We start from the raw sequence: 12,925 nt of genomic DNA, 5'->3' as shown, positions 1-12,925 counted from the left end.
TGTTAGGGAAACTAACACTAACACTCATGTTGTTGAATTAACACTGTATTTTTAACATACAACACTCGCACTGGAAATCTAACACTTTTGAATTTGCTGTGCATGTCAAGTACCATTGTGCACAGCTTCCCAAGCTGCATTTTCTTACAAATCTGCAAATAGGCAAATTTTCCACAAATAATTTGGAGTTCCTTTGCAGATAGCAGATGCAGCTGGTCGACTTAAAGATCAAAGTCTACACAGTTAAACAGAAAACTGGATGTTTCCTTCTCGCTTTTTAAAGATGTTTCACCTCTCATCTTTCAGTGATGGCTGAAAGGAAGTTCACATTTTATTCAGTTTAGAGAGGAGGTATTTTTTCAGACTGACTATTAAGGTGTTGAAATGTTTTGAACAACCATGAGATGAAGTCCAACTGCCTTCTGTTTGCTTTGGATGAATCAGCTTTGAGTGGAAAAGAATCCTAACCCAAATACTAAGTAAAAAAAACTCATTGACACTGCAATGCTGCAGTCTCCATAAGGGTCATCAAATGTACAGCTCATAGCTGATGTAGACTTTTTAAAAAAAATGTTGCACCACTCACTGTGTTGGCCCTGTCCTGCTGTGCCAGGCTGCCCTCAGTGCCACAGATATGGCCCTGGCCCTCAACAGGTACCTGTGTACAGCGGTGCTGCCCCTCCTCACCAAATGCGCTCCTCTGTTTGCGGGGACTGAGCCGTTCGCCTCTCTGATCGACTCCCTCCTCCACACGGTGTACCGCCTGTCCAAAGGCTGCTGCCTTACCAAAGCTCAGAGGGACGCTATAGAGGAGTGTCTGCTGGCTGTTTGTGGGTAAGCTAATAAGTACGGTCTTACACTGACACTGGCTCTGGAGTTGAAGCCATATTTCTTGCATTTGTCAGGTTTTATAGAGACATTTCCTAAAACTGTATGAGTGTGAGAATAAATGGCCACTTCCTGTGTGTCTCCCTGATGTAATGAAGTAAGCTGAGGCCTTCAATGATGCAGCACCTGCTGAGGAGGCTGGTGTTCGACGTTCCCCTGCTGAATGAACACACCAAGATGCCTCTGAAGGTGACAAGCCTCTCTTTTCTCATCCTTACTGCATCCCCAGAAGCAATATGGAGATGGAATAAACCACTGTTTATGACATTAGTGTAGTTTTACTCCTATGATGTTGTAGGGTTAGAAGAAAAGGCAAAGTATATTTGATTTTCTATAGTTTTCATAATTCAGCCACTTTGGCAAAAAGTTCACTTTCACCTCGTTGCCTCTTTGTTTAAAACAAACAACGGTTGTTGAAGTTGCATTCAAGGAGAAGGTGAAGGCGAGCTGTTTGCTAATGAAGCGTGTTACTTTTCCAGCTGCTGACCAATCACTATGAGCGCTGCTGGAAGTATTACTGCCTGTCTGGAGGCTGGGGCAGCTTTGGAGTGGCTTCAGATGAAGAGCTTCACCTCTCCAGGAAACTGTTCTGGGGAATATTTGATGCTCTGTCCTGCAAGGTGTGACCTGACATTTCCTTTTGTCCTTGTTCCCTCACCAAAGCAGCTATTTTATAGTTTGTTCTGAGTGTATTAAGTGATAATAACTGTTTTGTAAATTCTTGTTATGGAAGCTACATCAAAACCACTGTATTTATTGGAACAGTTTTCTTCGACTCAACATGTGAAAGGCTGCAAGGTATTAAAATGTGCTTCACTGTTTTATGTGGATCAAACTATACACACATTTTATGTAATTTGTGCATTGTAAAAAAAAAAAAAAAAAGACTAATTGGAGATTATTTAAGTCTTCCAAAATACTTAAATAAGTTTCTATGACAACATTGAAACTAACAAAGATACAAGGAAGCTGACATTTTTGTCATTGTTTTATCTCGTTTATTTTTGTGTGAGTATATGAATGTCTGTGTGAAAAGGTGAGTAGCTGTGTATTTTGTTTCATGTGAGCCAAAGGAAATGATTCTGTGTTTAGATGGTCTCAATGACGATGTGTGCTCCTTCTTCTTTCCAAAAACCTCTCCATTACCAGAGGTTCTTCTAGCCAGGTAGAACAGATGGCTGCTCATTTACTCTAGTTTACACTCGCTGGCCACTTTATTGGGTACACCTTGCTAGTACCAGGTTGGTCCCCTTTTGCTGTTAGAACTGCCTTAATCCTTTGTGGCATAGATTCAACAAGGTACTGGAAACATTCCTCAGAGAGTCTGGTCCATATTGACATGATAGCATCACGTAGTCGATGTGGATTTGTCAGCTGTACATCCATGATGCAAATCTCCTGTTCCACCACATCCCAAAGGTTTTCTATTGGATTGGGATCTGGTGACTGTGGAGGCCATTCGAGTTCAGTGAACTCATTGTCGTGTTCAAGAAACCAGTCTGAGATGACTGGCGCTTTATGACATGGCGCATTATCCTGCTGGAAGTAGCCATCAAAAGATTTATAACCTCCACTGTGGTCATTAAGAGATGGACATGGTCAATACTCAGGTAGGCTGTGACTAATGGGCCCAAAGTGTGCCAGGAAAATATCCCCCACACCACTGCACCACCACCACCAGCCTGAACCATTGATACAAGGCAGGATGGATCCATGCTTTCATGTTGGTGATGCCAAATTCTGACTCTACCATCCAAATGTCGCAACAGAAATCGAGACTCATCAGACTAGGCAACGTTTTTCCAATGTTCTTTGTCCAATTCTAGTGAGCCTGTGTGAATTGTAGCCTCAGTTTCCTGTTTTTAGCTGACAGAAGTGGCACCCGGTGTCGTCTTCTGCTGCTGTAGCCCGTCTTCCTCAAGGTTCAGCGTGTTGTTCAGAGATGCTCTTCTGCATACCTCGGCTGTAACAAGTGGTTATTTGAGTTACTGTTGCCGTTCTATCAGATTGAACCAGTCTAGCCATTTTCCTCTGACCTCTAGCATCAGCAAGGCATTTGTGCCCACAGAACTGCCGCTCACTGGATATTTTCTTTTTCTAACCATTCTCTGTAAATCCTAGAGATGGTTTTTTGTGAAAATCCCAGTAGATCATCAGTTTCTGAAACACTTAGACCAGCCCGTCTGGCACCAACAACCATGCCATCTTCAACGTCACTTAAATCACCTTTCTTCCTCATTCTGATGCTCAGTTTGAGCTGCAGCAGATCGTCTTGGTCATGTCTACATGTCTAAATGCATTAAGTTGCTGCTGCAACTGATTCGACATTTGTGTTAAGAACCTGTTGGACAGGTGTAGCTAATAAAGTGGCTGGTGAGTGTATATTGAAGTGTTTGAGTTAGTGGAGACTAATTCTTGCAGGATCTTAGACAGATACTGTTTTAAATGTGCAATAGAAATAAACTTGAATTTGACTCATTGTCTTCATGTGGTTGCTTGTCTTTGAATCATTGCCAAGGTCAATGATTCAAAGCAACTGACTGGGTTTCCTTTAACTATACATAAACTAACAAAGGAATCCCAGCAACAAACCTCATGTGTAAATAAACAACAACGTCACTGAAGGTAATTTAAATAAGCTGTATGAAGTGGCAACCGCAGCCTGGGATGGACTGCATCTGTGAAGTGCTGAATCCAAACCTGAATGAACACCTGTGTTCCTGTGTTTTAACGATGCAGCGTTATGACCAGGAGCTGTTTAAGCTGGCACTGCCATGTCTGAGCGCGGTGGCTGGTGCTCTTCCTCCAGACTACATGGAGTCCAACTACATGGCCCTGATGGAGAAACAGTCCTCCATGGATTCAGAGGGAAACTTCAACCCACAACCTGCAGACACCACTAAGTATGTAACAAGACTCTACTTACTATGTGCTGCTGCATTTATAGTCCTCTCAGAAATGTAACTTGTAGTATCACTTCTGCTGACTGACAAACTGTTGTTTATACATCCTGTTTTTGTCTTTAGTGTAACTGTTCCTGAAAAGCTGGACTATTTTATAACCAGATATGCTGAGCACAACCATGAGAGGTGGTGCATAGAGAAGGTGAGAAGACAAGAAGCCTCAAGATGTCCTAAAGTTAGATTTTATCTATTTATTTAAACTATACACTTTTTCTTTCACTAAAGCAGCTAACAGTTCATACACACTGTCATACCAACACTGTGCACTTTATTAAAAATGTTATTTACACAGCATCACTCATACCCAAGGCAGTCCAAAGTATCATACAGGAAAGACAGACTGAAAATAGCAAAGCATAAAAGAAAAGAAAACATGTTATCAAAGCCATTAAAGAAACAAATGTTGAAGTAGTTTATTAGTCAGATTGTTTGATCAAAAACTGCAAAACAGTAACATGTTTTCAGTCCTGATTTACAGGAACCAACAGAAACACATGCAATGTCTTCATCTTTTAGGTTCATTGTTTTCAGTCGCCTTGGTTTCAGAAACGTTGTAGATCATTTTTCAGCAACAAGAACAAGAATGAATGTGGTGGTGTCATAGACAGGGTGGAGTCTCCCTCACCACGTCACCAAGGCTGCATGTCTGTAAAGCATTGGTACAGAGGTGCAGGATGGGGCTCAGCACAAGTGAGATGTTTACTGTTTTTAGGACTGTTTTTAGGAGTCCAAAGAGAGGTGGTGAACTTTTGTAGCCGAGGGAAAAGGTCAGTGCTTTCAGGCTGAGTACAGTTGATTGTAAATAGAGAATGCTAAATCATCAGAGCTGTGCAGGTCATCTGCTACCGATGAGAAATCCCCCAACAAGTCCACCACCTGGCTGAGCTCATGTATCTGCAGTCATGGCAACAGAGAAATACAAAATCAGGGTATGCGTAGATTACATCAACAGAGAGTTGTTGTAAAATACCGATAGGTTTGATTCACTGATTTATTTTTTTTATGTCTACCATCAGTAATATTACCAACAAACCAATATTCTATTCTTGAATGACTTCATGTTTTTCAGTTTTCCCATGGCTGGACATATGAAGAACACCTGTGTGAGAGCAGTAAGACCCATCCCCTGCTGAAGCCGTACAAAGCTCTGTCTGAGAAGGTGCTGCTCGCTTTCCATCCCAAACCAATCATGTCTTTACTGTGAATCTAAAGCAACTGTACAAAAAACATCACATTTCAGTTTCACATTCTTTTTATTCTTAAGCTCTTATAAAACTTTGTCAAATATTTTTAGTTTTTTGATATTTGGTTAGTTTAAGCAGTGATCTATAGCTAGCCTGTAACCTTGCAGGACAAGGAGGCGTACTGCTGGTCTGTCAGAGAGTCTCTGAAGACGATGCTGTCATGGGGCTGGAGCATCGACAGAAGCAGAGAGGGAGACACCGCCACCCTCCACAACAAATCCAGACGGATATCACAGGCCAGCCAGGTGGTCTAGTGGAGCAATTCATTCATTCATTAAATCATGCTAACCCGGTCAGTGTGTGAATGGGAGTGGTGATTATGTAGATGATTACAAAGGTCAGTATAAACACTGCATGGGTCAATGAAGATCAAAGGTTGTGCAGCACCATTACTTAGGTATAAACAATTAAAAAATCAAATAATGATAAACCATTTGGTTCAAACCTCCTTATTTGGTGATTGTCGACTGAAAAAGTTTGCATGGATTACACACAATATTCATTTTGTGCAGCAAAATAATGTGCCACAGTTTTTTTTGTGTATCATTTCTACACATGGCCCCTGATGTACTTTATATCATTATAAGCCTGACAGTATGATTACATTATTGCCCGTGAAGAGAAACTTCTGACCAGAAGGCTCTGTGGTCAGAAAATTCTTCGAGTGGTTTGTGACATTCTGTCCCTAATGTCCACAGCTGTCTTTTGAAGGAGCTCCAGCTTTCAGCCCAAGACCTGTTGACATGAGCAATGTTACACTGTCCAGAGATATGCAGGTAAATACGTTTCTCTAAATAAACCCTGAAAGTACAAAGCTACAGTAAACATGTGTAAATAATTAGTCACAGGGGTTAAACCTGTGTCTTAAATTAAAAATAAATGTTACACGATTCACTGGTGTTTGCAGTGTAACGCAACCACACATGATAATCATTTTGTTTTTCCAGTCTATGGCTGAGCTGCTTGCTGAAAATTATCATAATATCTGGGCAAGACAAAAGAAAATGGAGCTAGAAGCTAAAGGTAACAAGCAGCAAACACAGCCACACCACCACAGCAAGGCCTCCTGATGTTCAGATGATGCCTTCTGTTATTTTAGTCTGACATTCATTTACCTTCCTAAATATTATGTGTAACTGTCAATGCAATATTCATTTTAGATTTTTTTTAATATTCTACCACAGCCAAACAAATAAGGGTCAGTTACTTAGAGTGGTAGTGAGAGAAGGCCTCCCCCAAAGTAAAGCTCTGCTGTCTTTAGAAAGACATCCTCCTCATGTTTGGCCTCCAGATCTTTTCAGACTGTCACCAAGGTATAATGAATAACTTGAATAAAAACTTAGTTCTCTTTGGGTCTTTTTGCTGCTCTAGATGAAATGGTTTAGGGTTTTTTGTGTGTTTGCTCACTGACATCTTCAGGTGGAGGAAGACATCCTCTTCTAGTTCCCTATGACACGCTGACTGCCAAAGAGAAATCCAAGGACCGAGAAAAAGCTCAAGACATTCTCAAGTTTCTCCAGATCAACGGTTACATCGTATCCAGGTAGAAGCATGTCCATTCTTCCTTGGAGGCTGGTTAGAAGCTCAGTGAAGTATAGTGATATCTATTCTATATAGATTGAATCTTTTTGAGAAAAAATAATCCTTCCTGCATCTTTGGTGTACATGCACAGTCTAATAATACATTTTGCTGTGGTGTTTGCTGGAAAATCATCTGAGCTTCTTAAACTGTTAATCCCCAGTCATGTATGAGCAGGCTATGTCTGTCCATACCTAGCCTTTGTTGGTTTCATCTCACTCATACAGTGATGAACTGCAAGTTTAACTAGCCAAAGAAAATATGGACAATGGATTGATGAGAACAGGGCCCGCTTTGTGCAACAGAAAATGTTTCAAAGAGGTTCTAATTCAGCTTATAACTTCAGGATAATTTGTAGATTAACTAGGTCAGGAGCACTTCAAACAGCCCCACGCTAAGGTAATACAGTAAATCTTACACTTAATATACAAACTTTTGAAATGGCAATCTTTTGGAGTTCTGAAGAAATTTGCTGCTTTTATTGTTTTCTGAGACAATTCAGGAAAAGCTGGATTATTGGAACTTCAATTGTTTGAATCTGCTACTTACTGACACTTCAGCTGACATTTGTTATTTAGCTACATTTACTTTAGAATGTGTCAGTGTTGGGTCAGTGCATGCTCTACCTCATAGCTCTGGCTGGAATAGAAGAGACATGCTGGGCTGTTTGAATCTTCTGTTTCAGAGGAAAGAAGTCTCCAGAGCTGGACACTCCAGCAATTGAGAAGAGGTTTGCCTACACCTTCCTCCAGAAGCTCATCACATATGTAGACCAGGCTCATCAGCATATGATGGAGTTTGGTATGATTCTTCAGTTGTTGCCTACTTATGAAATATCACATGACCCCTGTCATCAAATGACAGTCTCAACCATGTTATGCAGCTGAACCCCCTACCAGATCAGTAGAAGGAGCTCATAGACACTAACCACGGTAGGAAAACATGGCAGCTCAGTTAGTCAGAACACCGACCCACACCTCCAACAGTTTCTACTTATACTGCTGGGCTGGCAGCAGTTCATTACGTATGAAAGTCTGCAGAACTTTAAAATGAACTTCTTACAGCTACAGTCCTGGACATTGTTGTCAAGAGAGACGGGTTTAATTTCTAAAAATCTACAATGCATTAGGAATAACTTCCTGTTTAAGTGATTGATTATTGATATTGACTAACATACTAGCTCTGTGTTATACATTTAAAACCAGAAGGCCTTATGCACTGTCTAAACATAAGCATTATTCCTCACTGTTTGACAACAAATCAGACTGAAAGTATAATTTTTTAAAAATAGAAATTATTTCTATATCCAAGGTACTGGACACATGAGTTTTTCTAAAGAGTTCTTATTACCTTCTCTAAATTGACAAATTGAGGAAAGTGTTTAATGCATGTAAATGTATGCAGATCTCACAGTTTGTTTCTGGTCTTTTTCACTTTCAGATGTGGGAGCAAAGCTGAAAGGAGGAAAGATTCCTCATGAACAGCAAATAAAGTTCTTTGGAAAGGTCACACTTCTTATAGTTTGTTTTTATTCAGTTATGATTTTTATACTATTTTTGCACTTTGCTGTGTTTCAGAAAGTACTGATCTCATCCCCACAAGAAATTTGTCAGTTGATGAATTATCAATTATTGGCCAATTATCAAATGGAATTATTAAATGAAAAATAATTCTCAGATGCATTTCAAAGAGAAGTTTGAGTTGTAAGTCATTTTTCTTGGAAATTCTTGGAAAGCAGAAATTCCTTTATTTCAACCTCCCTTCTTGCTGGTAAATACCACCGTAAGTTTTCAGTCTAAGTAAAACATCAGCTCATCATGTATTTATTGCTGAATACTTTAGAAAGGTGGATTTGGACAGAAATGTAATGATTTAGAATGTGTCAGTGTTGGGTCAGTGCATGCTCTACCTCATAGCTCTGGCTGAAATAGAAGAGACATGCTGGGCTGTTTGAATCTTCTGTTTCAGAGTAAATAAGTCTCCAGAGCTGGAGGTACATATTAGGTGATCAAAAGTAGTGTGTGAGAGCACTGCTGGTCATCATTTGAGCTAACTGTTTGGGAAAAATAGCAACAATCTGTAGTTATATTTAAAATGATGCAAAAACCTGGGGTGTTCAGAACAGTGTTGACTTGCAGGGGAGGAACAGAAAGATCCTCCAAGCCCTAACCCACCCCAGTAATGTTCTTGTTTGATTAATAGATGTATTTACACTGTCTGTGTATCATTTTACCACCAGGTTGTTTTGCCGTTGGTGGATCAGTACTTTAAAAACCACAGGCTGTACTTCCTGTCCACAGCCATTCATCCAATCAGCAGTGGAGGCCATGCCTCAAATAAGGAGAAGGAGATGGTGACTAGGTAAGAACCACAAACCCAGCTAGCTTCAGACTGTGTTGGAGCAGAAGTATGTTCCACACTGAGGAAAGTCTCACAGCATCTTGTAAATGATCGTCTGTACCTCCAGTCTGCATTTCCACATCTTATCTTTATAGTCTTCCTTTTACTAATTCAACTTTCTCATCCCAATTTTGTGAATCTTTTCAGTCTTTTTTGCAAACTTGGAGTTCTTGTCAGACATAGGATATCCTTGTTCGGTAAGGCTGCTTGATCCCTTGCTCTAAAATGCTTCTGTTACTGTTTTGCCAACAATCTTCTCTTGGTTTGATGGAACTGGTGTGTTGCTGTTTTTCTTGGCATGCCATCACCTTCTGAATCTGCTCAATTAGAACAAAGTAGGAATCATGTACATATTAGGTGACAACGCAGTTTACTGGATGGTAAATTGTTCCAGTAATTATTGCTATAAATGATACTATTGTTGTTTTGAGACCATCTTCAAGCAATATATTGATTGTGGCAGAATAATGCAAGTTTACCCTCTGACAGACCAATAACCTTTTGTAAAATTATTTAAAACTAGAGCTTGAAGAAATTTTAAATATCCAAAATAAAACACAACCAAAAGCATTAAATAAAAGGGAAATAAAAACCACCTTCAGCTGAAACTAAATAGATTATGATATCTATGTCAATTAAATAGCCCTTCAAAAATATGAATCATCATACTGGAAATGATTGAACTCATTTTAATTTACCATGTAATGATGTGATCAATAGCACTGTGGCTAACATTTGGCTAACATTTAATTTTCATACTTTTGTGCCCAACCTTTGGAATCTCTAGCGGTCATTGTCCATATCAATATTAGCACCCATATATGGAGAGATCTCTCTTATGGTGCTAAAGGGCACCAAGGATGGAAGCAACAACCCCATCAGACCTCTGACAGGCTGGGCTGCCTCAGCTGCTTATTGCATCTACGGTGCCTTGCTTAGAGGCACTAGATCAGTATACTGACCACCACTGCTCTGTAGACTGTTATAGGATGCTGGTGGTGAACAGTGTTTGTCGGCTTGACAATGGTGATCCTTCACCTGCTGAGGTCTTCACAGGCCTCTGCTTAGAGGACCTTAATGCCAGCTTCTCCATCTGAGCTGCTACTGCTGAAGGGTCATGACCTGTAGAGGGTGATGATGATCTCCTTTGTTTTATGCAATAAATAGTTTATTCCAATACAGACTGACTGTGATCTCAGTCTGGAGCCTTACAATCCAGAGTCAAATGACAGTAGGGAAAGCCTCTGATAGTCTGTGGGTATGATGGGATTACATGCTGAGCCAAAATCACTGTGCAGAATTGCGGCACAGATGATGACTCAGACTCTCTGTAGTGTGTGCTTTAATGGCTACTGAGGTCAGCTAGACATGATGCCAGTCATTCACCAGGCCAAGTTGACCAAGGTTCCAAGCTTTGTCTGGTTTGTTGTCCAGTCATGATGCTCATGTGTTTTACATGCATATTCTGCACACCTGAGCTTGTGCAGACCAGACACAGATACTCTGTGTATTCTGACCTTTTGGTATTTTTTTAATATTTATCCATAGTGGCTCCTGAATGGTACAGCATGGGCAGTTATTTTATTCTGAGTGCCCTGTGTAGGATGACTGTTTCTTTTCTTGACCAACTCTGATTATTCCACTGGAGCCAGCAGACGGCCGTAAACTTTTCTTACTTGTTGGCAAAATCCTTATTCTCCTTTCTATATGATGTTAGCCTTGAGGAAAAAATTTTCATCTAGAGCCAAATCTGTCCCAGCTACTCATGCAGTGGCATAAATGCTTTCCACTTCGTCTCTTGCACCTCCAAACAGAGGCTGATTCATGCTGGAACTCACTAAGATACTCAACGGTTTTAGTAAGGAAGTGTGTGAGATTGTAAAACATATTTAGTTAGTTACAATAGTTAAACTGAACAGCTTTAATTATAATAAAAATCCATTTAAAGGTTCATCTTGCAGAGCATTAGACATGGTAATATCTTTTCCGTCTTCATACAGATCAGAGCAAGCATACAGTCAGATCTGCTTGCCAAAGTGTTTTTATTCTTTCTAGCATTTCCTTAATTAATTATCCAACATATCAATCTACTTTCTGTTCAGTGTGTCAGCTGCCCATGCTGCCATCATTCCACACTCACAGTTCAAGTAAAATAAAAAGCACACCATCCGTTAGTTCTGGGATCCTAACCCATACATCATCTGATGTTCATGATGTAGTAGAATCTAAAACCATACCAGATACCTGTGTATCTTTAGATAGAAAACACTAAAATACAAAAGTATGTTTAAAAACCCCGAAAAAACAAGTGTATCCTCCAACCCAATATATAAATACAAAATAGAATTTACAAGGCTTATACTGTTTTTCACCCAGTCTATGAAAAAAACGTTCCCCACTGTCCCACTACATCATCTTTACTCTCATCTGTACAATTTCAACGTCACTTCATTTCAAAGATGCCCTTAGTAGCTTTATAGCTTTACATCTAAGGACATCTGTGTTTATATGCATGCTTTCTGTTGTGTGTGTGATTTATTCCACCATCCACTGTACCCATGGTAAAAACCCATCAGAGCAGTTTCTAAGGTCTGTGTGCTAAATTAGGCAGAAGATGGTGACAGCGACCCCTACTGACAGAGTGTGGTTCTGGTATTTAGCTCATCATGTGATTTCTGCTCTCCAGGGAACAATGCAACATCAATCGTCAACTGTCTGCAGATACTAGGACAGAGTCTAGATGCCAGGTACTGTTGGTTTTTATACAAAACTTGAAAAATATTAACACATTAATAATTAGCTGTCTTTGCATATTTCACATTGATATAATTTGGCAGCGTACAGCAAAAACTGCTTTGATTAATATAATATTTAAGCACACAACTGTTATCTTGAAGGGCCTACTTATGTCTCCCAGTAAAGCCTAGAGGGCCACATAAAAACGTATGGCGGGCCGCATTTGGCCCCTGGGCCTTGAGTTTGACACATGCATTAGAACACATGTCTTGATGAGTCTTGTTTGTCAGATTAAAAGTACCTTTTGGAAACAACTTTTAAGCAGTTAATAAACACAGTTTTCATTAAGCCCATATTCCTGGTTTTAAAGTAGTTTTTTATTGATCTGACGTACTATTCTAATTACAGCGTACATTAACCCTTGTGTGTGCGAGGACTGAGGCAAACGTGGAGGACAAATGATACAAGTTTTACGGGTGTGGGGTCGGTTGGACCCCATTTGTAAACACCAGGGTTAAGCATGTAGACTGTAATGTCTGTAATGTTTCAAACATGAAACTGTCATGTTTTCATTAGCTGTAAGCAGACAGTCATCATTAAGGCTTTCTTTAAGGGAAATGTTTCACTTGGTGATAAACTTTCTGAAATAAATGAACTTTTCAATAATATTCTAATCTATTAATTGGGTCTGCATATCCTAACAATAAAGAAAGTAAATGTGAACACATGTAGTTTGAGACTGTCACTTCTCAGACAGTTTCAAACGTGAATTAGTAACATGAGCTTCAGATCCCCAAGTCATGGCAATAACACCAAACATATTTCTCTCAGGACAGTAATGAAGACTGGGCTGGAGTCAGTGAAGGCAGCTCTGTGGTCCTACTTTGATAGTGTGGCAGAAGATTTGGAGAAAACTCAGGAGAACCTGAAGCTGGGCCAGTTCACCCACTCCAGAGAGCAACCACGTGGCGTCACTCAGATCATCAACTACACCACCTTCGCCCTGCTGCCGGTGCTCTCCTCCCTGTTTGAGCACATCGGGCAGAACATGTTTGGAGAGGACCTAATGTGTGCGTAATGACATGAGTTTGACTATATTTGTTCTCCGAGCAGAC

The 12,925-nt window shown here is 40.1% G+C and overlaps 1 protein-coding gene across 1 annotated transcript in view; it reads left to right on the top strand.

Annotated features, from left to right (window-relative positions):
• The window catches only part of LOC103129799 (ryanodine receptor 2-like), an 85,700-nt gene that overhangs the window by 24,546 nt on the left and 48,229 nt on the right, over positions 1 to 12,925 (top strand). The window contains exons 21-36 of the mRNA XM_016665395.1: positions 614 to 834; positions 987 to 1,077; positions 1,368 to 1,508; positions 3,628 to 3,791; positions 3,915 to 3,993; positions 4,921 to 5,010; positions 5,203 to 5,340; positions 5,794 to 5,871; positions 6,043 to 6,118; positions 6,515 to 6,638; positions 7,360 to 7,475; positions 8,115 to 8,179; positions 8,914 to 9,035; positions 9,222 to 9,271; positions 11,761 to 11,821; positions 12,642 to 12,880. Of these exons, the coding sequence (XP_016520881.1) occupies positions 614 to 834; positions 987 to 1,077; positions 1,368 to 1,508; positions 3,628 to 3,791; positions 3,915 to 3,993; positions 4,921 to 5,010; positions 5,203 to 5,340; positions 5,794 to 5,871; positions 6,043 to 6,118; positions 6,515 to 6,638; positions 7,360 to 7,475; positions 8,115 to 8,179; positions 8,914 to 9,035; positions 9,222 to 9,271; positions 11,761 to 11,821; positions 12,642 to 12,880 (1,855 nt within the window). The remainder of the gene's footprint in view (positions 1 to 613; positions 835 to 986; positions 1,078 to 1,367; positions 1,509 to 3,627; positions 3,792 to 3,914; positions 3,994 to 4,920; positions 5,011 to 5,202; positions 5,341 to 5,793; positions 5,872 to 6,042; positions 6,119 to 6,514; positions 6,639 to 7,359; positions 7,476 to 8,114; positions 8,180 to 8,913; positions 9,036 to 9,221; positions 9,272 to 11,760; positions 11,822 to 12,641; positions 12,881 to 12,925) is intronic.

This window comes from Poecilia formosa, unplaced genomic scaffold, assembly GCF_000485575.1.
Source record: "Poecilia formosa unplaced genomic scaffold, Poecilia_formosa-5.1.2 Scaffold578, whole genome shotgun sequence".
Taxonomy (NCBI): domain Eukaryota; kingdom Metazoa; phylum Chordata; class Actinopteri; order Cyprinodontiformes; family Poeciliidae; genus Poecilia; species Poecilia formosa.
Note: the sequence above shows the minus strand (reverse complement) of the source record. Positions and strands in the feature narration are given on the sequence as shown.